Source organism: Brachypodium distachyon, chromosome 1, assembly GCF_000005505.3.
Source record: "Brachypodium distachyon strain Bd21 chromosome 1, Brachypodium_distachyon_v3.0, whole genome shotgun sequence".
NCBI classification, from domain to species: domain Eukaryota; kingdom Viridiplantae; phylum Streptophyta; class Magnoliopsida; order Poales; family Poaceae; genus Brachypodium; species Brachypodium distachyon.
Genome location: NC_016131.3, coordinates 72,640,729 through 72,666,132, shown reverse-complemented (window position 1 = coordinate 72,666,132; position 25,404 = coordinate 72,640,729). Strand labels below are relative to the sequence as shown.

The 25,404-nt window shown below is 48.7% G+C and overlaps 4 protein-coding genes and 1 pseudogene across 4 annotated transcripts; 4 read left to right on the top strand and 1 right to left on the bottom strand.

Annotated features, from left to right (window-relative positions):
• The first annotated feature begins 95 nt into the window (after positions 1–95).
• LOC100845055 lies at positions 96–2,778 on the top strand (annotated as a pseudogene).
• Positions 2,779–3,315: 537 nt separating this feature from the next.
• LOC100844747 lies at positions 3,316–7,436 on the bottom strand. The gene is made up of 11 exons (XM_003562056.3): positions 7,186–7,436; positions 7,042–7,103; positions 6,384–6,467; positions 6,166–6,270; positions 5,981–6,088; positions 5,795–5,866; positions 5,651–5,701; positions 5,478–5,540; positions 5,232–5,356; positions 4,775–4,970; positions 3,316–4,171 (listed from the first exon to the last, which is right to left on the bottom strand). Exons 1-11 carry the CDS (start codon positions 7,271–7,273, stop codon positions 3,461–3,463), a joined length of 1,665 nt encoding a protein of 554 aa, XP_003562104.1. The 5' UTR covers positions 7,274–7,436; the 3' UTR covers positions 3,316–3,460.
• Positions 7,437–8,904: 1,468 nt separating this feature from the next.
• Positions 8,905–11,756, top strand: LOC104582435 (subtilisin-like protease SBT1.2). The gene has a single exon (XM_010231981.3). It carries the CDS (start codon positions 9,130–9,132, stop codon positions 11,581–11,583), a length of 2,454 nt encoding a protein of 817 aa, XP_010230283.1. The 5' UTR covers positions 8,905–9,129; the 3' UTR covers positions 11,584–11,756.
• A 948-nt stretch (positions 11,757–12,704) lies between these two features.
• Positions 12,705–16,557, top strand: LOC112270843. The gene is made up of 4 exons (XM_024459228.1): positions 12,705–13,537; positions 13,620–13,889; positions 13,936–15,345; positions 15,433–16,557. The coding sequence occupies exons 1-4, from the start codon at positions 12,917–12,919 to the stop codon at positions 15,469–15,471; spliced, it is 2,340 nt and encodes a 779-aa protein (XP_024314996.1). The 5' UTR covers positions 12,705–12,916; the 3' UTR covers positions 15,472–16,557.
• Positions 16,558–18,093: 1,536 nt separating this feature from the next.
• LOC112269997 lies at positions 18,094–19,214 on the top strand. Its single transcript, XM_024457597.1, has 2 exons — positions 18,094–18,779; positions 18,908–19,214. The coding sequence occupies exons 1-2, from the start codon at positions 18,210–18,212 to the stop codon at positions 18,944–18,946; spliced, it is 609 nt and encodes a 202-aa protein (XP_024313365.1). The 5' UTR covers positions 18,094–18,209; the 3' UTR covers positions 18,947–19,214.
• Positions 19,215–25,404: the final 6,190 nt, after the last annotated feature.

Genomic DNA, 25,404 nt, shown 5'->3' with positions numbered 1-25,404 from the left:
TCTCGAAACGGGCTCGGAAACGAGTCGCTAAAGAAGGAACGGACCTCCAATCGGACTCGAATTCCTGCACCAGACGGTCACGCGGGCCTTAAAAGGGCCCCTAGCCCACCCCAGCGTCTCCTCATCAAACACACGAGCTGCTTTCGAGTTTCGCAGGAAATACTCGTAGCACTCGACCCGACACGCACACAGAACCGTTCGACCGTAGCAGAAACGCGATGTCGGGCACGTCGTCGGCTTCGAAGAAGGCTGCGAACCGGCTGGTGGTGGAGGAGGCCCCCGAGGACGACAACTCCATGTGCAGCCTCCACCCTGCCACCATGGAGCGTCTCTCGTTATTCAAAGGCGACGTCGTCCTGCTCAAGGGGAAGCGCCGCCGCAGCACCATCTGCATCGCCATCCCCGACGACGACTGCGAGGAGCACAAGCTCAGGATCAACAAGGCGGTCCGCTCCAACCTCAGGGCACGCATCGCCGACGTGGTGTCGATCCACGAGTGCCGTGACGCCAAGTACGGGAAGCGCGTGCACATCCTCCCCATTGACGACACCGTGGAGGGCATCACGGGGAACCTCTTCGACGCGTACCTCAAGCCCTACTTCTTGGACGCCTACCGCCCCGTCCGCAAGGGCGACCTCTTCCTCGTCCGCGGCGGCATGCGGAGCGTCGAGTTTAAGGTCGTCGAGGTCGACGCCGATGCCGCTGTCGAGTACTGCATCGTGGCGGCCGACACGGAGATCTTTTGTGATGGCGAGCCGTTGAAGAGGGAGGACGAGGAGAGGCTCGACGACGTGGGCTATGACGATGTCGGCGGCATGCGTAAGCAGATGACGCAGATCAGGGAGCTCGTCGAGCTACCGCTCAGGCATCCGCAGCTCTTCAAGTCCATCGGTGTCGAGCCTCCCAAGGGGATCCTTCTTTACGGCCCTCCCGGCTCCGGTAAGACGCTCATCGCCCGTGCCGTGGCCAACGAGACTGGAGCCTTCTTTTTCCTCATCAACGGGCCCGAGATCATGTCCAAGTTGGCCGGGGAGAGCGAGAGCAACCTGAGGAAGGCGTTCGAGGAGGCCGAGAAGAACGCGCCGTCCATCATCTTCATTGACGAGATCGACTCCATCGCTCCCAACAGAGAGAAGACTCACGGCGAGGTCGAGAGGCGTATTGTGTCGCAGCTGCTGACGCTCATGGACGGCATGAAGTCTCGCGCGCACGTCATCGTCATGGGCGCCACGAACCGCCCCAACAGCATCGACCCTGCTCTCCGCCGCTTCGGCAGGTTCGACCGGGAGATCGACATCGGCGTGCCGGACGAGGTTGGCCGCCTCGAAGTGCTTCGTATCCACACTAAAAACATGAAGCTCGACGCGGACGTCAACTTGGAAGTGGTCGCCAAGGACACGCACGGCTACGTTGGCGCCGACCTTGCAGCGCTCTGCACGGAGGCGGCGTTGCAGTGCATCAGAGAGAAGATGGACATTATCGACTTGGAGGATGACACCATCGATGCCGAGATCTTGAACTCCATGGCCGTCACCAACGACCACCTAAAGACGGCTCTGGTCGGCACCAACCCTTCGGCGCTCCGCGAGACCGTGGTGGAGGTGCCCAACGTGAGCTGGAGCGACATCGGCGGGTTGGACGGCGTGAAGAGGGAGCTACAGGAGACGGTGCAGTACCCGGTGGAGCACCCGGAGATGTTCGAGAAGTTCGGCATGTCGCCTTCCAAGGGCGTCCTCTTCTACGGGCCGCCGGGCTGCGGCAAGACGCTGCTGGCCAAGGCCATCGCCAACGAGTGCCAGGCAAACTTCATCAGCATCAAGGGGCCCGAGCTGCTCACCATGTGGTTCGGCGAGAGCGAGGCCAACGTGCGCGAGATCTTCGACAAGGCCAGGCAGTCGGCGCCCTGCGTGCTCTTCTTCGACGAGCTCGATTCGATCGCCATGCAACGCGGCGGCAGCGTGGGTGACGCCGGCGGCGCGGCTGACCGTGTGCTGAACCAGCTGCTGACGGAGATGGATGGCATGAACGCGAAGAAGACGGTCTTCATCATCGGAGCCACCAACAGGCCGGACATCATCGACTCGGCGCTGCTCCGTCCGGGCCGCCTCGACCAGCTCATCTACATCCCATTGCCGGACGAGGCCTCACGGCACCAGATCTTCAAGGCATGCCTCAGGAAGTCTCCGCTGGCCAAGAACGTCGACCTCGGCGCGCTTGCGAGGTTCACCAAGGGCTTTAGCGGTGCCGACATCACGGAGATTTGCCAGAGGGCGTGCAAGTACGCGATTAGGGAAGACATCGAGAAGGATATCGAGAGGGAGAGGCTGGGGAAGGAAGCCATGGAGGTGGACGACTCCGGAGAGGTGGCTGAGATCAAGGCGGCGCACTTCGAGGAGTCGATGAAGTACGCCAGGAGGAGCGTCAGTGATCGCGACATCACCAAGTATCGGGCCTTCGCGCAGACGCTGCAGCAGTCCAGGGGCTTTGGCACCGAGTTCCGCTTCCCTGAGCAGTCCAAACCGGCAGAAGCTTCAGCTGCCACGGCCAACGCCTACGCTGCAGCTGACGAAGAAGATGACCTTTACAACTGATTGATCGTAGTACTCCAGTTAGCAATTCTTTATCGAAAAAAAGTAGCACTCCATAGTTTGCAATTAGTGTAGGTTCTACTTCTAAGTTGTTGTTGTTTTTGGCTTTCCACGTAACTTACTGTAGAGAACTGTATCTCCATGCATTTCTTTCTGCTGTAATAACTTTCATCGTATACAGTTTAAGAAATAAGAAGGTTCTTGTTCATGTTTTCGGTTGGTACAAGTTGATGCTTCCTAGCATTGATGCATACACAATTTGACCCTCTGTAGCCCAAAGTACAGGGAAACTGTAAAGTGCAGACCCGGTGCTTACACTTTTTTTATTGAACACGAAGGAATAAAAGTTGAAACCAAATACTTAAATCTACTTTTACCATACCTGTGATATCACAGCACAGAGATCATAACCATATGCTTTAAAATCTGCAACTGTAAATCCTTTGTAGAAAAACAATTTTGGGCCTGTAACAGCTAATCCATGAAGACTGTAACGAATTACAGAGTTCAAACAAAAAACAGAGCCAAACCAAATGATATAGATAGGTGCAGACACACAGCCAGTAACATCAACAAGCTAAGAGACTAATCAATTATTTAACAGCACTATTACAGGATAGTCTCATACTAGTAGAAAATAGTAGCAAACATAGATCAGGCACTATCTTTCAACTGCAGAGATATCTTTTCCATGTCAACTTGCATTTACTTGAAACGTGAAAAGAAATCTTTCAAACAATTAGGAGGCAAAATTAAATATAATTCTATCAGTACAGTTGTGACATACAACAACATTCCTTTAGTACAGTAGCAAGGGAAAAATAAAATAAAATCTGCAAGTATGGTAACCATAAAATTCAGGCACCAGTGTTTCACACTTCAAAATACAAAATGGAAAGTGTTATATTCCGGAAAGCACTGCATACATCATTACCACAGAACCAAGAGCTAATGATACCATTACTCTCCTGAACTCCATTTATCCATTTGTCTACAAGTCTGAAGCCCTGGGCTGTTGCAATAGAAAGGATAGAATCCTCATCAACACGGCGCTGAATGTAGCACAGAATCAGGGCTGCCTCTGAATCACCATTGCTCTTGTCAGAGATCAGTTTCCTAGCAGTTCTGAAGAGAGGAAGTATAGCATCAGGATTGTAGGTGACGTCAGTGCCTATTATACAATCAAAACCTCCACGATCACCAGAAAGCTCTCTGACTTCCTTCATATCATCTTCATCGCCCCAAAATAGCTTCCTAATCAAAATTCTGTTACGCAAATCAACCTCCAAATTTGAGGAAGTATTCTGTCTAAGAAGATCAAGCGATTCTGCATCCCCATCAGTAGCAACAACAAACCGAGCAAAACTGGCAGCAACCATTGAGCAGATGCCAGCTGAGCCACAGCCTATCTCCAGCACACTTTTGCCGGCAACTATGGAGGGATTTTCCGCTAGAAGACTGCACATGAATTGAGCTGATTCCCAGAGCATTAGACCAGTTGATTTGCATGTGTGCTGGTATTCTTTCGTGAGCATTTTAATTTTGAAGTTGTGACCCTTTGCTTTAATCGTAATGGTTTGTGCCTGCAAATTAAAAAAAAGGCCAATTCCAATTACTTCACAAACAATGGCAGTGTTACAAGTTTACATTACATTAAACAAAAAAAAAAGAGGAAAACAAGTCAAATTTGTGGCTGAAAAAGATACTCAATTCAGCAGTAGTGCAGCACTTTGCTGTTGCTTCTGATCAGAATTCAATTGAAATCCCATACAATGATGCAAAAGGAACGTTATTTTCATAAAGAAACGGTACACACCTGCAATTGCAACAACTAACATTTCCAGGTGACTGCATTCATTACTAAGTGCCAAGCATCAAATTGCAAATCAAGGGAAGGCTGCAGATCACCGAAGGTAACTGGCAGTGTTTGTTCCTTTATACATGCCACAGATCCTTGTCCAGCAAACCCAAGTGAACCAAATTAAGAATAGTGCCCTTGTTTTAGATGGACAGGGAAGAAAGCCGGAGCATAACTTTTTGTCATGTGCTGCCTATGTAGAGTCAACTAATGACTGCTGAACTCACTAAACTATCGTTTCCCTCCCTGGACAACAGCTTCATAGTTGACTCATTTCATCCCGGGTTTCTTACTTCAAACATGCAACCAAATAGAACAATAATGTTACCTCATCAAGATAGTGTGATGCTCCAAACATATTGCTAAAATCCACAGAAAGGTCGATTTCTTCATTAGGGCTCTTCTTCTGAGACATGGCACCAGCTAGTTTATCCTCCTTTCCTTCACAGCTCTGGTGGTTATGTTGATTATTTGTATCAACAGGACCAGCTGGGTTGAGAGTAAAGGTAGCTTGGATCCAATTCCTAAGTAGGAGCATAAATGAATATTGAAGCATTTCAGGCATTTGGAAGATTTTTTTTAAAGGAAGATAGAAAATAACAATCGTACAACAACTTTTAGGTCCCTCGTTGAACTTCCATTTCTTCTTTTAAAACCTCGCATAACAAGTACCATTTAAAAGTGAATCATACAATACAATTAGCTTGTTTTTCCTTATTGCAATAGTAAGTAATGCAACAATATATATGAGCTAATATTTGCAGTGTATAGAGAGAGATTATCACCTGTTCATCACCAAGTCTAGTGAACGGTTCTCAACCTTTTTGTTGTGTACACAAATTTCCTCAAGAGCAAATCCACATTCCGAGAACAAATCCACCAGGTATTCATTTGAAAAGTAGTATGCACGCTGCATGGCACCAACATTTGGAGAATAAATCCACAATGTATTCAATTTGAAACTTCTATGTGCATGCAATATGTTTTGTGAACCTCTATTTCAAAATATGTTTTATCTGGAATCCACTCACCGTGCCATCACCTCTGACATAAAAGTTCTCACTTATTTGCTGGCCTTTGGACATAAGTCTTTCCTACAAATATTTCCAAGTCAATAAGATTCCGCTTACAAGCCAAGAAGAGGAGAATAAAAAAAAAGTGCAGTTTTAGAAATTTTATCAAAAAGCACATAAGAAATTCAGACCTGAGCAAGGTCACCAAAGGCATAGTCCCGAAAGAGCACGCGACCACCATGCTGATACATAATACATTTCTCTAGATCATTAGGACAACATCTGAGAAATGAAGAACTTAAGATCTCATACTTGGAAGTAAAAGGAGTGCTTACTTTTAGGACATTTTTAACATTCTGCAGTACTAAAGGCATTTTATCTGGTGCAACTGCAGAGAGCATAAAGATCTACTTAATATGTTAGTTGTATGTTGACAGGTCCGACAATAAATGAAAACATGCACTGAAATGATAACTGTAAATATAGACATGTCAGTGTGTAATCAGAGCATAACATGTTACCATTGTCACAATGTCAACAGAGGAAGGCTCCATGCCCTCTGTCAGTTGCTCTGATGTAATATCACATGCAAATGCATTAACCCGGTCAGGTCTAAAGTCCTTGTGTTTCTGCATGCAACCAATTTTGACATCAGCAGCATAAAATCGAGCACGTGGAGTCAGCTATCATCGAGAAACAGAACTACCTTGACTAAGTCAACAGCTCGTGAAGAAAAATCACAGGCGTGAACAAATATATCTGGATATGTAGACAGCAATGGAAATATTGTATTTCCAGCTCCGCAACCAACCTGCGTGGAACTTTACACTAGTCATGCTCATATTATGGAAGCAAGTACATAAGCTAGATGCAGATATGCGGTCATCTGATTTGCAATATAGATTCAGATAAACACCATCATACCTCCAAAACCACCATATTAGCCCCATCTTGGACTTCGAAGTATTTCCCCCATTCTTTATCCAAGTAGTGTCGATCCTTGAAGAACTATACAAATAGAAGGGAACAAATCAAATGCATGAGAAGAACAAATCTAAACAAGGAGACAATTTGAATATCACAATTACTTGCAACATAAGCTTATAATGAATGGAAACTGCATGTATGGTCAAGAGTCAAAAAATTCACTGGATTTTTCGATGTAATGTCATCAGTAAGAGCTATGGCAACATTCCTATTTAAGAACGGAGGGAGTACCATTAAGAGTTCTAGTATACCACAGCTATTAACAAAGGGTAGATTTCAACGACGACGGCATTTTGTGTACGAGGAAAGCAAACTTTAGTATTTGATAAACGATTGCTAAACACATCATAGCTACAAGGAATCACGCTGCAATGGTTTACATTTCTGTCAGAGTTATGTTTTACATTCCTTGGTAGTATAAACTGTGCACTATCTGCAAGAAGCCTAGTGTAACTGAGAGGATCCCCCTAAGCCCATTCAGTAGCGAAACAGTGTGGTTGCAACACGAACTCCCTTCCAAATCCAACCACTTCACTTCACGCTTAGGAAAGCCACTTCGAGTCAAGTGGGGAAAGGTGGAGCTAGAATCCCAAACCTTGTCCTCGTGGCGCTTGTAGAAGATGTCCCAGTACCTCCGCGCGTCCCGCTCGTACTTCTCTGCATCGAAAACCAAGCTATAACAACCGCGGAACAGCACAGATAGGAAAAGGAGGGTAGTTTGAGCTCGCCCGCCGTGAACCTTTCCAGAACGGAGTAACGGGCCTCCCGGAAGAATTGGAGGAGGAGGAAGAGATCTGCGCTGTGGTATGCTGCTCGCCGGTGGCCATGGAGACGGCGTCGAGCGTTAGGCTCGTCGAAGTTGGCCGGAGGCTGCGACGACGAGACGGGGCGCGGGATGCTCGGCGCGCCGCCTGGTTTCGAGCCTTCGAGGTCGTTCGCGTTCGCGAGGGTTTCGAGAATCGAGATTCCTGGCTTGGCTTGCCGTTGTGGGTTGGGCCGAGACGAGCTGATCGATTCGTTCGGCTGGACCGGAAAGCTTGGGGCCGGGTCATCGGTGGCCTTGGTGGCCCCTGGGCACTATCTGCAAGAAGCCAACCGTGTTGAATTTGGCCCCTGGGCTACCCTGCAAACCTCCACTGTTTGTTGTTCATTTTACATTAAGTCCACTTAGTTCCTCTCGGATTGAGTTCGTGAAACTTTTGTATCCCTCCTGTCATTAATCAATAAAGTGGCGGTTTCTTTTCCTAAAAAAAACGAGGAGAAAAACCACCGGTGCCGCCTTCGTCGTTTCCCCTCGTCTCCGGTAGTCTATTGGTCATAGGAGGTGAGGGGAACCAGGAATCAACATCTGACATCATCTTAATACCTTCTTTATAAGGTTTTGTGTATCCTTGACGACGGCATCCTGACGGTGGAGGCGACGACGCTCAGATTTTGGGTCTTCCGGCTCCATTCCCGTTTCTGGCGTGGCTATCATGGTCTGCTCCATGGAGTTTGTGGATCTCACGGTTCGTAATTTTATGGTTTTGGTCTTCTTTCTCATCGGTTCGGTGATGATTCAATGGTTTGACAACCTGTCTTGCGAGGGGTATGTCCACGGTCACCGCGCGTCCAACGATCTTAGGTTCTCACCGCTGGGGTGGGCGGCTCATGCGGCTCAGTAAAACCTACAAGGTTAGTTCAGTTTATGGAGGTTTGGTCTTTTACTGTTTCGTCACTAGATATTTGGAGAAACATAACGATGCAAAAGACGCAGTTAGAGAAGTTGGCTTCAAATTTTTTTGATGTAACTTTCGTTTTATCCGAAATCTTTGTTGTCGTTTTAGTTTTTCGATCAAATGTACTTTATTCGTTAAATAAATAAAGATAGATCGTTGTTTAAAAAAAACATAAGTCCACTTTACCCCTTTGGTTCCACTTTGGTTTAAAATACGAAGTATACTCTCTAAAACTACGAGAACAGTTTACAAATCTCCCTTTAGGAGTACTACATAATCAAGACACCCCCGCATGGCCGCACGGGTGCAGACGGTCGATCATGTCATGACTCATGAGGTTCGAAACACAGACCCGTCACACCGTAGGAGAAAGAAGAGACATGGCAGTCATCATGCCATGGTGTTTGTCACTTGTGAGCAGCACGCGCGACAATGGTGTTTACTTGAATGCAGGGAGCCCCTGCGCGCTTGGAGGCACGTCCCTTCCACATGACCGTGGAACCCCATTTAATGAAGATTCGGGCGGCGGCGCTTCGTGCAGACACGGACATGGCCGCGGGAGGATTTCAGTCTATGGTCTGCCCGGCCGTTTTGCATGCTGAGCAATTACGGAGTACTAGACGCTCCTTCCTCCCTCTCTTTACCCGTGTGCTTGCATGCTGTAATTAAGGAACTCAGAGCAAAGCTCAGGAGCTTGCGACGAGAGGAACGAATGGCCGTGGCAATTTACTCCCTCCGGCGCCCGTCCCGTGTGACGGACGGCGAGCTAGAGAGGCCGGGCAGTAGATCTCCTCGGCCCTCACGAGACCTCCCTCTCCGCCTCAAATTCTCTCGCCGGCCGTGCCGTGCCTCCTCCCGCTCCCCTGCGCCCGGCCGCTTCAAATACCATTCCCCAAGTCTGAAGTCTGAACTACCACCATATTGCAAATCGAAGCAGCTAGCCATCGAGATTCCGGACACGATCCATGGGTTTCCTCGCCTTCCACACGTCCTTCTTCTTCTTCCTCCTCCTCTTGTCGAGGTCGTTTGATCCGGTTCATGGCGATGCTGCAGCAGTGCCAGACCAGGAGGAGGCTCTGTGGAGCTACATTATCCAGCTACATCCGCGGGAAGCTGCCGGCGGCAGCGAGGCCGAGGCATCGCTCGCCGCCTCCAGCAAGCACGACTGGCACCTCTCCTTCCTCGAGAAACCATCATCCGTGCCACGGGTCGAACAACAGAAGAATGCACAGCAGCCCTTGTCGTCGTCGCGGCTGCTGTACTCTTACCACACCGTGTTCGATGGCTTCGCGGCGCAGCTCACGGTCACCGAAGCGGCGTCACTGCGCGCGCACCCCGGCGTCGCGTCCGTGCGAGAGGACCGCCGGGTCGAGCTGCACACGACCTACTCCCCGAAGTTCCTGGGGCTCAACCTGTGCCCGACGGGCGCGTGGGCGCGCACGGGCTACGGCCGGGGCACCATCATCGGGGTGCTCGACACCGGCGTGTGGCCCGAGAGCCCGAGCTTCGACGACCGCGGCATGCCGCCGGTTCCCGACCGGTGGCGCGGCGCGTGCGAGGCAGGGGAGCACTTCGAGGCCAGCAACTGCAACCGGAAGCTCGTGGGCGCAAGGTTCTACTCCAAGGGCCACCGCGCCGCCAACCACCCGACGGACACGGCCCGGGAGTACGCGTCGCCACGGGACGCGCACGGGCACGGCACGCACACGGCGTCGACTGCCGCGGGCTCTGCCGTGGCCGGCGCCACCGTCCTCGGCGCCGGCACCGGAGAAGAAGAAGACGGAGGAACGGCGCGTGGCGTGGCGCCCGGCGCGCACGTGGCGGCATACAAGGTGTGCTGGTTCAGCGGGTGCTTCAGCTCCGACATCCTGGCCGGCATGGACGACGCGGTGCGCGACGGGGTGGACGTGCTGTCCCTCTCCCTGGGCGGCTTCCCGATCCCGCTCTTCGAGGACAGCATCGCCATCGGCAGCTTCCGCGCCACGGCGCGCGGTGTGTCCGTCGTGTGCGCGGCCGGGAACAACGGGCCGGAGCCGGGCACGGTGGCGAACGAGGCGCCGTGGGTGCTCACCGTGGGCGCGTCCACGATGGACCGCCGCTTCCCGGCCTACGTCCGGCTCGGCGACGGCCGGGTCCTGTACGGCGAGTCCATGTACCCGGGGAAACTGCATTCGAAAAATGGCGGGAACAAGGAGCAGGAGCTCGAGCTGGTGTACGCCGCCGGTGGGTCCCGGGAAGCGATGTACTGCATGAAGGGCGCCCTGTCGTCCGCCGAGGTCTCCGGGAAGATGGTCGTGTGCGACCGGGGGATAACGGGCCGGGCGGACAAAGGCGAGGCGGTGCGAGAAGCCGGGGGCGCGGCCATGGTGCTGGCCAACACCGAGATCAACCAGCAGGAGGACTCAGTGGACGTGCACGTCCTGCCTGCCACGCTCGTAGGTTACAAAGAAGCCATGGAGCTCAAGAGCTACATCAGCTCGACGCCCCGGGCAACAGCGAGGCTCGTGTTCGGCGGCACGCGGATCGGGCGCGCGCGGGCGCCGGCCGTGGCGCTCTTCTCGTCGCGCGGGCCGAGCACGACGAACCCGTCCGTGCTGAAGCCCGACGTGGTGGCTCCCGGGGTGAACATCATCGCGGCATGGACCGGCAGCGTCGGCCCGTCGGGGCTGGACGGAGACAGAGACCCCAGGCGGTCGAACTTCACGGTGCTGTCGGGGACGTCCATGGCGTGCCCGCACGTGAGCGGCGTCGCGGCGCTCGTCAGGTCGGCGCACCCGTCGTGGAGCCCCGCCATGGTGCGCTCGGCCATCATGACCACGGCAGACGCCACCGATCGGCGTGGCAAGCCGATCGCGGACGATGGCGCCTTCGGGGACGGCATGCCGTTGCCGGCCGACGCGTTCGCCATGGGCGCCGGGCACGTGAGCCCGGCGCGCGCGGTCGACCCGGGCTTGGTGTACGACGTGGAGCCGGGGGACTACGTGACGCACCTCTGCACGCTCGGGTACACGGAGAAGGAGGTGTTCAAGGTCACGCACGCTGGGGGCGTCAACTGCAGTGATCTGCTGCGGGAGAACGAGGGGTTCACGCTCAACTACCCGTCGATTTCCGTGGCGTTTAAGGACGCGGGCGGCGGCTCGAGGAAGGAGCTACGGAGGACGGTGACCAATGTCGGAGCGCCTAACTCGACGTACGCCGTTGAAGTCGCTGCACCGGCCGGGGTCAAGGTCAGGGTAACGCCTACGACGTTGGTGTTCGCGGAGTTTGGCGAGAAGAAGAGTTTCCGTGTGTTGGTTGAGGCGCTGAGGATGGGGAAGGATAGCGCGGATGGGTATCTGGTTTGGAAGCAGGTGAGTGGAGGGCAAGGGCGGCGGCGCACGGTGAGGAGCCCCATTGCAGTGACATGGGTACTGGAGTAGGAAAACAAGCAGACTCTCGATCAGCAGCTTGCTGGTACGTAGCTATAGCCAGTGCACGTGGTCTGTAATTCTGTATTCACTATTCAGGAATCAGGATTCGAAGATTAGTTCCCTGCTTTCCGTTTTTTTATCCTTTTTTTCTTTCAGAAGAATCAGGTTTCTGTTGAGCTGAATCGCACGTTCATTGGACAGCAACGGACCAAGGGCAGCAGCCCACGGCCCATCTAGCCGGGGGCAGACTAGTGCCGCAGCCGGACCTGGCCTGCTAAAATATTTAGGCATTCTCAAAAAAAAAAAACTAAAATATTTAGGCAGCGCCACATGTTTATATTTTTTTGATTTGACAGAAAAGCAGCTTGGCTGCATTTCATTTGATGATGAAGAAGGAATAAAATAACAGTGTCTGTAACAAAGCTTATTACTCCATTTTTTTCACAAGAATTGAAAGGAAAAGAAATACTCTTGCATTTGCCCATTCACGAAGGAAGTTTGGCAATGGTTTACGGTGACTAACCCAGAAGTGGCGCGATGTGCTCGTCAGGCCCGAACAGTGAAAGACTGGTGTCGAGTATCTCTGAAAGAAAACAAGATGGTGTTTGCAGAAAGCAAACCGTCCTAGGGGCTTATGTGGCTTGGCATATCTGAAAAGAGAGAAGGGGTAGATTTATGTCTGGATCGACCTGGAGGCGTTAGGCTAGAGGTTCTTGTATAGCCGAACTGCTCGCTCTTGTTTTGGCTTTCTTCTGTGTAATTATTTCTTTTTCCTCAGGCGCGCTCAATGAAAAGTCAGAGCATCTGCCATGTTGGTAAAAAAAAGAAGGACAATTCAACGGAACTATTTGGCCAAGTAATGCAAATTATAGCTCCTCGATGGATGTAGGCGATTAGTTGATATAAGAAATGCAGTACATATGTGAGAAACACTGAAGTCAGCGCTAACCATGTGCCTGCGTACCTAGATGGAGCGACTTGTATTCGGCAAGTCAAGCAGAATACTATTAGATCGAGCCCGGCCGGCGGCGCACCGACTGCTAGCTGGTTACTGTATACATACATATAAACAGGGGAGCAACTAGCCAACTGGTACTCGGGAAGGCGCATAATATAAGGACAAACTCCTGTTTATATGTATATATAATATGTAAAGGCCAAAAAATGTATGTGATTGATATAAGAAACTCAGTAGGCGCACACTAGATAGAACGCTGTAGCCATTGGATTAAGGGGCCGGGAGTTAGAAACGAATCAGCCTCTCAGTGTTCATGCGACTGACCATTGAGTGAGAACGGGCCGGGAGATAGCAAGCTAGAGAGAGCCAAGACAGACCAGATCGATGGGTATCTCGAGCGCTGTGAGTTGGTGGGAGGAGTGGCAGCTGCGCGTTCTCGTCCTCGCCAGCCAATCTGTTCAGTTGCTCCTCTTCATCTCCGCACCCCGGCGTAAGTCTGCCATCTCCGCTTCCTTCCGACTTTTGATATGGCTGGCATACCTAGGCAGCGATGCTTTTGCGATATATGCTCTCGCCGCCCTCTTCAATCGCCACAAGAAGCAGGAGGGGAGCTGGGCAAATGGCGAAAGCATCTTGGAGGTAGTATGGGCGCCTGTCCTCCTGATGCACCTGGGAGGGCAGGACTGCATAACTGCCTACAACATGGAAGACAACGAGCTGTGGAGACGGCACGTTCTCACCGCCTTGTCGCAGGTCACAGTGTCCATCTACGTGTTCTGCAAATCATGGCCAGCCGGAGACGCCGGCGACAAGAAGTTGTTGCAGGCAGCCATCATGCTCTTCACCATCGGGGTCATCAGATGCATAGAGAAGCCACTAGCTCTCAAGAGCGCTAGCATTAATAGCCTGGCCAGCTCTTCAGATACTAGTGCGAAGACATACAAGGACAAGAATGGAAGCAGCGGCAGCAGCCATACCTATTCGCTTAAAGAATACGTGGACGAAGTAAGAGCTGCTTTCATTCTTCCATCCTTGTGCTTTGGTAGGATGTTTGGTAGGATGTTCAGCGATACCAATTCGCTTAAAGAATACCTTCTCCAAGCTGAACATCCTACCAAAGCACAAGGAGAAGGTGCTGTTGAGGCCAACCATCTTCCTGATCAAGCACAAGGAGAAGCTGATGTTGAGGCCAACCATCTTCCTGATCAGGCATAAGGAGAAGGTGATGTTGAGGCCAACCATCTTCCTGATCACGCACAAGGAGAAGCCGATGTTGAGGCCAACCATCCTGATCAAGCACAACGAGAAGCTGATGTTGACGCCAACCATCTTCCTGATCAAGCACAAGGAGATCAAGGCGATGAACCTGATAATGAGACTGATCGCCATCTGTCTCGGGAAAGATTTTTGTGGACCTTTCATCTCCGTATCATGACCGGCTTCATCTCACTGAATCCTTTTTGGCGCTAGATGAAAACAAATCATATGCTTGGTTGCAAGAAAGGCTATCCCACACGTTTGATCTTCTGTACACCAAAGTAAATGTGATTCCCTGCAGCCCAGAAGATCTTATAGATTATACTAGAATGGTCAGAGGCAGCTCAAAGATTATTACCATCCAGTTGTTTTGGATTTTTACTTCATACTTCCGGATCGCATGTTCTATCCTGCCATTCGCAGCCATCGGTCTGTTCCACAAGAGTCACCGAGAAGCTTATAATGATAAGGACGTTAAGGTTACATATATATTGTTATGTTGTACTGCTGTGCTGGAGTTCTTATCATATGGGAGAAGTCTTAAGAGAACCTTTGGTTCCACGTTGTGTGGCCTGGTTTCCCAATATAACTTTGTGGGATTCTTGGCCCGTAACGAGAAGTACACCATGTGGATGCCCATCCTGAGTTGCCTCAAATGCAAGGACTATGTTGACCAACATTGGTGCATGCAGGCCAGCAATTCATCCTCCGAAATTACAATTATGGTTCTAGGACATGTGAAGCGTTGGTGGAAGGACCAACACATACGTAATGCTGCAGACTACATGAGGTTCAACAATCATAGGGGCCAATGGACTATTCAGCAAAAGGGGGGACGCAACAAAGTCCTAGAATCAAGCATCAAGAGATCATTTGACGAGAGTGTCCTTGTCTGGCACATTGCAACGGACTTGTGCTTTTATGGCAAGGGAGCATTTGCTGCTTCACGTACAAGATCTATGCCTGTAAGTGTTGGTGCCCCTGAAAATCTCTGTGAAAGGGAGGAGGCGACCCCCGGCCTCTCCATAAGTGCCACGGGATGGTGTAGGGAAATGTCCAATTACATGATGTACCTGCTGTTTGCAAAACCAGATATGCTAATGGCCTGCACAAGGAGGAACCTGTTCTTAGCGGCCTACGACCAGCTCAAGGAGATCCTCGAGGACCAAGAGATGCAGCAACAACCTGTGGCGGAAAGAGCAATTGCACAGAAAATAATCACCAAGGTCAAGGAGTCACCAGGAGGGGGGTCTTTCGTCCATGAGGCCTGGGATCTCGCTGAAGCATTGTTGGCTATACCCAACGAGAAGGAGATGTGGGAGGTGATCCAAGGCGTGTGGGTGGAGATGCTCTGCTTCTCTGCCAGCAGGTGCCGAGGGTACCTGCACGCCAAGAGCCTGGGTACCGGCGGGGAGTTGCTAACCTTCGTGTGGCTCTTGTGGTCGCACATGGGGATGGAAACCTTGGCGGAGAGGATGCAGGGGACGGACGTGGAGTTGCTGGGGAGTCGAGTCGCCAGCACCGGGATTTCCCTTGTACAAGGCGACCCAGGCGAGGTTTGAATTTTGATGCATTTGCTTACATACATACAGAGGGAGACTGTTCCTTATTATTTGTCCTTGTTTGTTTGTCTGTCTTTACAGTTCATCGATGGCATGCTTGACATCGGAGAAGCCGGTTAAGGTTGTCGATGCAGTTTGCAGTTGCTTCTATATGGAGGGAGTCCATCGTCCCTGTGCTTAGTTCCACCGCTAAGTGTTGCTTGTTATGTTTTCGGTTGTTTTAAAGTGTTGCTGGACACTGCCTCCTCTCGCGTGCTGCTCAATGGCATTCCAGGTTCGCCTTTCAGGCACAGGCGTGGGCTGCGGCAGGGGGACCCCCTCTCCCCTATGCTTTTCATCCTTGCTATGGAGCCGCTACAACGCATTCTGGATCGGGCGACGGCTGAAGGAATCCTCTCTCCTCTGCCTCTGTCCACGGCGAGAATCCGGACTAGTTTCTATGCAGATGATGCTGCAATCTTTGTGAACCCTGTTAAGGAAGAAATTGAGGCGGTTATGGAGATTCTGGCAGCTTTTGGTGCAATCTCAGGGCTGCAAATAAACATACTCAAGTGCCAGGCATTTCCTATTAAGTGTGAGGGGCTGGACATCGGTGGAATTATGTCAAGCTTCGGAGGGGTTTTGGGTGTGTTTCCGTGCAAATATCTTGGGTTGCCGCTAGGATTTAGGAAGCCTCGAAGGGTAGAGATTCAGCCTCTTCTGGACAAGATGGCTATGAAGCTGCAGAACTGGAAAGGAAAACTAATTAATAGAGCTGGTCGGCTTGTATTGATAAACTCTGTGCTCACTGCAACAACAACTTATTTCTTGACTATTTTTCCTGCGGATAGCTGGGCAATAAAGAAAATGGATAAAATGAGGCGGAATTTTTTATGGGCTGGCGATGAGCAGGCGCATGGCGGGAAGTGCTTGGTAAATTGGATAAAAGTTTGCAGGCCAAAGAAGTTTGGAGAATTGGGGATTAAGAACATTCAAAATTATAGTAGAGCTCTTAGATTACGATGGCCCTGGTTCCGGTGGGATTCTCGAGAAAGGCCGTGGCTGGGCTCTAAGGTCCCTTGCAATGAGAGCGATCTGTCTTTGTTCGCGGCATGCACGAGGATTACAATTGGAGATGGGAATAAAACTTCTTTTTGGGCTGATCGTTGGCTGCAAGGCGAGGCGCCAAAGGACATTGCGCCGGACATTTTCAAAATTTCTAGGAAGCAGATCACAGTCTCTGAAGCTGTTCACGAGGGGCGATGGATGCAGGGGGTACAAAATATTTCCACGGCGCAGGCAATTGGTCAGCTCGCGGCTTTATGGGGTCGCCTGCAGGGGGTTCAGCTGACAGATGTGCCTGATTCAATTGGGTGGAATTTCTCGGTTGATGGTTCATACTCTGCTAGATCTGCTTATTCGGTGCATTTTGTTCAGTCTATCTCTCAGCCTTTGCTTAGTTCGGTGTGGTCTATCAAAGGGGAAGGAAAGGTCCGGTTCTTCTTATGGTTGCTGCTGCAGAATCGGCTCTGGACGGCGGACCGTTTGGCGGCTAGAGGATGGCCTCACAATGCGCTTTGTCTTCTATGTGATCAAGTGCAGGAAGGGGCAGCTCATCTCATGATTCACTGCGTGTTTGCGAAGGAAGTCTGGCATGCTAGCAGTGTCAAATGGCCAAGGGTTGGGGCGGTTGCGGCGGCCAGTCCTTCGCTGCGGACGTGGTGGAGACAAATCATTTCAGGACCAAAATCTGCTTCTAAAGACAAGGAGATTGCAATGGCGGCTCTTATTGCTTGGCATCTATGGAAAGAGAGGAATAGTAGAGTTTTTCAACAAAAAGAAATGAATGCGGCTGCTCTCTATCGAATGATTGAGGATGAATATGGTCTCCTGATGGAGGCAAGGTAGAGATAGTTAAATTGTGAAGTGTTGCCCCTTTTGATCTTTATACTAGGTGATTTCTATTTCAGGTGATGGTGTTCTCTTAGTTTGTAGCAGGTGAACTTTTGTTCTCTTCTTCTAATTGAAAAGGCAGTACACTGCCAGGCCTGTAAAAAAAAAAAGAAGTTAATCTCGATCAGTACCATGCTCCTGCATGCGTGTGCTTGTTTGATGTTGTTCTCCTCTCTAGCCCGTACTGGCATGTTCTGTAACTGAATAAAAAGCTACTCCATTGTGTTTGTTTCCTGTTACACTAGTTTCAATGTATGACTGTGTGTGTTTGTGGACCAACATAATGTTCAAATTATTGGGCTAGGCCCATGTACCGTAATAAAAATGACACCACTGTGTTCTATATGGAAGTCTTCTCATATGTGAGAAATCGTGAGAAAAATTCCGGTTCGACACTGTGTGCCCTGGTTTCCCAATATAGCTTTGTTGGATTGTTTGCCCGTAACGAGAAGTACACCACGAGGATGTCCATCCTGAGTTGCCTCAGATGCAAGGACTATGTTGACCAACATTGGTGCATGCAGCCGAGCAACTCATCCACCAGAATTACAATTTTGGTTCTTGGACATGTGAAGCGTTGGTGGAAGCAACACATACGAAATGCTGCCGACTACACAAGGTTCAACAATCTCAGGGGCCAATTGACTATTCAGCAGATGGAATGCAGCAAAGTCCTAGAATCGAGCATCAAGAGATCATTTGACGAGAGTGTCCTTCTCTGGCACATCGCAACAGACTTGTGCTTTTATAGCAAGGGCGCATCACCTGATGGAGATGAGGCCACCGTTCAATACAGGAAAATGTCCATCATTGCTGAATTTGCTGTTTCATTTACAAAATCCATACTTGAAAGTTTCGGTGCCTCTGAAATTTCATGGAAAAGTAAGGAAACCTGCTGCACAATTGCCACCGGGTGGTGCAGGGAAATGTCCAACTACATGATGTACCTGCTGTTTGCAAAACCAGAGATGCTAATGGCCGGCACAAGGAGGAATCTGTTCTTAGTGGCCTACGGCCAGCTCAAGGAGATCCTCGAGGACCAAGAGCTGCAGCAACAACCTGTGGCGGAAAGAGCAATTGCACAGAAAATAATCACCAAGGTCAAGGAGTCACCAGGAGGGGGGTCTTTCGTCCATGATGCCTGGGATCTCGCTGAAGCATTGTTGGCTATACCCAACGAGAAGGAGATGTGGGAGGTGATCCAAGGCGTGTGGGTGGAGATGCTCTGCTTCTCTGCCAGCAGGTGCCGAGGGTACCTGCACGCCAAGAGTCTGGGTACCGGTGGGGAGTTGCTAACCTTCGTGTGGCTCCTGTGGTCGCACATGGGGATGGAAACCTTGGCGGAGAGGATGCAGGGGACGGACGTAGAGCTTCCAGCTGGTGGAGATGGAGATGGAGAAGGAGAAGGAATTGCTAGCGCTTTCCATCTGGGAAATCGATTCACCAGTGCTGGGATTTCCATGGCCAGCGCCATCGTAGAAGACGACGAAGAGGAGGTTTGAATTTTGATGCAGTTGCTTATAAACAGAGGGAGACTATTCCTCCTGCTCGTCCCTTTACATGTTTATTAGAGTTCTTACTCCTACTGCTCCTTATTATTTCTTTATTTTTTTTATCCTTACAGTTGATCGATGCCATGCTCGCCATCGGAGAAGACGGCTAAGATGTTTGATGCAGTTCGCAGTTGCTTCTATATGGACTATGGAGGGAGTCCATCGTCGTCCCTGTGTTTACTTCCACTCCTAAGCTAGTGTTCCTTGTTATTTTCTCAGATGTCTCTAGAGTTCATCTCGATCAGTACCATGCTCCTGCATGCGTGTGTTTGACTGTTGTTGTTGTTCTCCTCTCCAGTCCACTCCTAGCTAAGCTAGTGTCATGTTCTGTAACTGAACAAAAAGCTACTCCAATGTGTTTGTTTCCTATTTACACTATTTACAATTTACTATAACTGTGATTGTGAGACCAACACAACACCAATGGCTTTAGTGGCTCGCGGCGAGCTCTTCTATGGCACCCTGTACTATCAGGGTTGGAGGGAGCAATCTATTAAGATTCCACCCTTGATTTCTCGAGGGTACTATAGACATACACTCTTTCAAAAATTAACACTAAAAGCATTTTTGAGTTTGCAGAGCACGCTGACAGACCAAGATTTCTGCTCATATGCTACGGAGCTCTTCACGACGGTTGCAAGTGACGGGCACTAGCCACTCTGTGACACTGATTTCATTAATAAAATCGGGAGCAGGCACTCCTTCCTCTAGAAAAAGAGACGGACACCAGCGAAGGCAGCCAGGGAGGAGAAGTGGCCGGCGATGGGATCATTGGCATGGCCAGTCACCCAACCTGTGCGGCCACACCAAGAAACACACCCTCACCGCAGTCTCCACAGGCTCCTCCATTATTTTCTTGGTCGAGTTGAGAGGAGAGAATGGTGATAGGGGAATATATGATCTACCAAGTTCTGTCGCAGCTTCGGACTTCCTTTGGGACCAGTTGACTAGTGACAAAAGGGTTGACTTGGGGTGCCATGGTCAAGAGCAAAGCTCATAGTCTCCTGCACTCCAAACAATGATTCATGGAGAAAAAGAGTTCCGGGCACCAATCTCCTAGACAAATCGAAATGATTTCGCGCAAGAAATTCAGCCGGTTTGTAATCTTCTTGCCTATTTAATCTATGAAGAAGTCATAGTGCTGAGTATCCTCTACAAACTGCAGGTTCATATGCTCAAACTCCAAAAAGGAGACGGGACATCCACAAGAGAAACCGACAGGTGTTACATCCCCAAATGTAAGACTGTACTTGCGCTTTTTGCACCCTTCTTCTAAATGAAAAGGAGCGTGTTCAAGAAAAAAAAAAGGAAGACAGTCTGACGTGCACATTTGTTTTACGACTGACCATTATGAAAGGGACACCATATATTACTACTGGAATCTGAAACTTCTTCCCTGGACTAACATAATGCTGTGACTGAATCATTTCAGTTAAAAGAGAAGCTTTTGATTAATCATCGTGTCACAGTTTATCTTAAAAAAAAGATATATCATCGTGTCTAGCAGTAAATAAAATTCAGCAAATAACTAAATATTTTCAGAAATTTACTGAGTAATTACCTGATCATTTTGGGTGCACCAAATCCAAGACTGTCATGAAATAGACTTGTCATGTACTACGTACTTCTTCTGTGCAAGGCTCAAAAGCTCCGGGTTGTTGTATATGGCGGGCAGGTATGCCTCTTGGTGTTTATCCCACAGTCCGACAAACTTATGGAACAAATTTCATGACCCTTTGATGGTCTTCAGTATCCATTCCTTGTAAGCCTGCAAAAGATACACAGCCACAGCACTTAGTTAATGCCTGGGACAACATGAAAAGCATCTTCTGGATGTTACATATGGAAAATGAACTGCAGTATGTCATGAACTTCTCTTCAATGTGCTGATGGATAATTAGTACTGAAATGATCAATAAATGCAGTATAAGTTTTGATTACGATGTGTGCTAAGGCAAGATCATATGAACCATGCAAAAATCGGTGACTGTTTATCACCTAATTTAGCAGATTGATCGGAACAAATTTGAATGATACCAGCAAGCCCATGGAGCAAATTATCAAAATTGGAGGGAGCATGTAGTCCTTTTCTTCGTATTGCCTTTGTCGACAAAGTTGATGGGCTCAATATCGTAGTCCTTTCTGACGTAGTACCATACTACAGCTTCAGAATTAAATTGGCAATAACAATTTGTAAGATAAACGTTATTACAAAATAAAAAAATGCAGATTCAAAATATCCCGGGACAGAAACAAACTTGTAGAAACATTTCTCAAGTAGATACAAACCAGTGACACAAGGGTTCTATCATGTTGTTTGGCAACATATTACAAAATAGATGTTTAAATACAAATAATTTTGGAATGCAGAAACTCGTTAATGATCCTAAAGAGTATAGACTCATGAACACCACCACACATAGAAGAATTGTTACAGTACGAGTCAAATGCCTCGAATGCAATAAACAGCAGGTAAGTGATAGATAAACTTCAAAGGAGAATGACGCCGTGGAAGGTGAACGACTCGAGCGCGGCCGCGGCCGGCCACCTGCAACTGGCGCACTTCCAGGATGCCCACGATCTCCAGGCCACGCAGCTTCTATCCGGCGACCCTCAGGCGCCCGGTCCACGAGCACGGCGGAGGAAGGGGAGGCGGCCGTCCGACTGTGACCGTCGGAACCCTAAATGGCGTCAGTCCACGAACACGGCGAAGGAAAGGAGGGCCACGCGGATGAAGAGGAGGCGGACGGATGACGGCGACGGCCGGAAATCGCTGGCACGCGCGCGACGGCGGCTGCGCGCAGGAGCGGGGAAGAAGAAGTGGAAGGTGGGCCGGAAAGGGACGGGTGGGCCGTGCGGGAACTACTCCACAAGACCACTCCACAGAAGCCGGCTATACTGTCCGGTTGAAACGGGCTAGTCGTGGAAGTAACTACGCATTTTGGTGACATAGCATGACAATAAATAAATAAATAAAAGTGACAATAAATAAACAAATCAAGACAAGATGAGTTTACAAGATAATTAATGACACAATGCATGACACCACACATAAGTTACTACTCACTATGAAGATAGTAACTCAGACTAATAACATGTGCATGTTAATACTCTAAGTTACTCCCCACTATGACTAGCTACGGCGTTCGCTGAATTTCACAACAATATATGAACCGTTGGATCTTCGCGAATGGAACAGCGTACTAGATGGGCGAAGTGCAACGACTATTTCTGAATTCCGATGCAACTGGAAGAAGGAAACCCGTTTTTTGCCGGCTCTGCTAAACAGGGCTGACAGTCGACACGAAGCAGCCGAAGGCAAAGTAAAAAAGCAGCATGTCAGCTGACACCCCCACATAGATCGCACAACACTTTGCCTTTGATGATGATCTTCTCGGAGATTCAAAGTAGCCTTGCTTTGGCCCCTTTTTTCCTTTCCTGCACCAGTCAGCAATCTCATTTCTCAAGAGTCTCGGGTTGGCATTGATCAATCAATCACACATGCAATGCTTTTCCTTCTGCTGGTGCCAGATCGAGGGCTTCAGGAACGGACCCTACTGATACTGAGGCAGATACGCTGAAAGAGAAAGAACTTTGATTAAGATATTGTGGTTGGCTACGAGGATCTGTTGTTCAGTTTGTTCTTTCCCGGTAGAGTTACCCTACACGGCTACACCCCAGCTTTAGCATAGCACCCGGTTTCATCTTAAGCTTAATCATATCAAATTCTGTACCTGTCAGGTTCTTCGAGGTGACAGACTCCAATTAAATCCAATCCAAGATTCTAAGTTCCCTCTGTTGGTACTGATCCACTAGCTCACTATCTGACCTGCTAAACACAGCCTTATCATGGAACGGGCTACCCCTGCTTTAGGATCACAACCTCATGCCACAAATAACCAGTCGCTTTACGGTGAGTTTCCAAATGATTCGGCAGCCGCCCTTCTACAGGCCTGGGGCACCATCTCCTGCCACTGTTGTCGTTTCCTGCTCTGCGCCATGACATCTTCTGTTCCAGCCGCAGCTGGACCGATCTCCTTGTGGAACACATGCCGTCACTGCTGGAAATGGATGGCTAGCTCGACCGAATCTATCAACCCCGGCTAGCAGCAGTGTCAGTAGTGTGGCACCAACGGCCGGGCCGGGCCGGGCAATGGGGGCTGGCTGGCTGCTTGGCTCTGACTTGTCAAGATCTCAGATCGATCGTTGGCCACCACCAAATTCAGACACTATCTGCTGCGGCGCTAGTACTTATAATGATGACCCAAGTAGTTAATTGGCACCTAACAAGGACATGACATGATGTGCATTAACATTGTTTCACTATGGAGCACAGCAATTGTAGGTCAGCATATAGGATCTTGTTCAAACATTTCGTTTAAGTAGTACAGGTTTTTCTTTTCTATTTCTTTTTTCAGTGGATGGCACTGCATGCTGACCTACAAAAATTTGATACTGTTTCTGATCATTATATTTGGCAAAACAACCACTTGGTGTACTACTCCATGTAGTGATCTGGACTTTAAAAGTACTTGTAAAGTCTTCTGCAATAATTTATCTAGGAAAGAGAAGAAATTAGAATGGCATGAAGTACCTTGACAAGTCCTGAAGAATAGTACTCCAGTAGCATTCTACAAGAGGATACTGCTTGAAATTCAGTAACATTTACATGGATGACGTGTATTCTACAAGAGGAAAGCATACAGTATATCATGTCTGGCCTTTAAATTCCAGCAGTGAAGCTAGCCTCACTTGTTCCCTCTCACTTTCATCTATCTATACCAGTGAGGCAGTGAGTGAAGTGAGAGACAGGAACCAACAAACCAACCACCTCTCTTCTCCAACACACTACAACCTCTGAGGGCTCCTTTCCATTTGCTGGTCAATGGCGCTGCGGGAGTCGTCGTTGTCGGCTAGGCGCGAAGATCATCGCCGACACCGGAGGCTGCTGCGGATGGAGTTCGCCGCAGCGAAGCCAAGGTATAAGAAGAGCTGATGGGTTAGTCGGAGGGAGCTGCGTGTGTGCATGCATGTGGCCATGTAGGCAAGTCTAATGCTTGGCTGTTCTCTGTTTCGATTGTACTAATCAGATTTCTCGCGCCGTGTTCTTGGATGAGCCCTCCGTTTTTAATTTTTCTCTCATGCCACATGACTCTTGATCTCTCCCCTCCTCGTTGTGTCTCGGGTTATATTGTTACTTAGTTCCTTCGTGGTTATTGTTTTCAGTACTGCTTCTGCAAAATTCAGTTACAGTTATGCAAATAATTGATCTGAGATGGGTGTACGAGGCATCTTGTGATCTGTGGAGTCGAATAAAAGTTGATTTGTGAGAGAACTTTTGTTTCACGGGCTTAATTTCTATTCCGTGGCCTCTTTTTTTCTGAAAGTACTTTATGTTTTTTTTTAGAATAAGTACTTTATGTTTTAGAACTCATAAAGCAGGTAGAGTTTTGAGCATGAAAATACCCCCAGATCACTGTTACTCTGTAAGGACGTTTGAATCCAGGGTTGTATTTTGAAGTAAACTTGATTTTCTTCTTACATAGTACAGAAGAATCATTCTACCATCCTTTCTATCATGTGACGACACTCGATTTTATTAAATTTACGCTCGAAACATCTAGATCGAAATCGTCAGGAAAAACAACGACCGACAGGTGGCAACGTGGCGCATTGATACCCTTACAATCAGCACAACCTAAACAACGTTAGAAAAAAAACACGAAGAACCAAACTTGATACTCCCCCCATTTCTCTTTATAAGGTGTAAAATGTGTAATTCGTTTTGTTAATATAAATCTATGACCAAAGATTTCATGTTCCATATGCAATTTGTGTGAAATAAAACGGCTGTCCTTACGCATCCATATTTGAAAATAATTACGAAATGAGTAACCATCAATCAAATTGTTTTAACGAAACAAACTACGCCTTATAAAATAATGGTACTTTACTATCAAAGCTAGATGAGTTATCTAAGGAGGCATGTATCAAATTTCATGATAGTGTTTTGGACGGAATTGCTAAAATTCAGGCATATAATTTCTTCTGTGAAGTTTCAGCCATTACAAAAATGACGTCATTGATTAAGAATTGGAATGTACAAGGGAGTTAATTTGATACATGGAGCAGGGAACCTCAAGAGAGAAAAAAGAGTGAAGCTAACTACAATGCGGTAGAGTAAGATTGTTAATTTTGGGGTTCTCGTGGTTCAGCCAGTTTAGTAAAATTTCAGTCTATCTTTTGTTCTAATTTTTTTGTTTAGTTTTGTTGTAGTTGTCTGTCTTTTTCTTTCCTTCCACGATTGCACTTCTTTAGCCTTGTATTTGCAACAATTGCGTTCTTTTTCTGCGTGGTTGCAAATTGCACTTTCTTTTCGTGCAATTGTCCTTTTTTTTAGAGATAACAATTGTACTTGAATGACGATACATAGAAGTGGGCTGAAACTCCTAAAATTCTGGTCGTGCGATAATACTAGCATCACCTTTCTTTCACTCAAAACGATGAGTCCCCTGGTCGAACGGGTAGCTGTAGTGTCCGGTGCAAGGATTTGTGGTGCAGATACTCG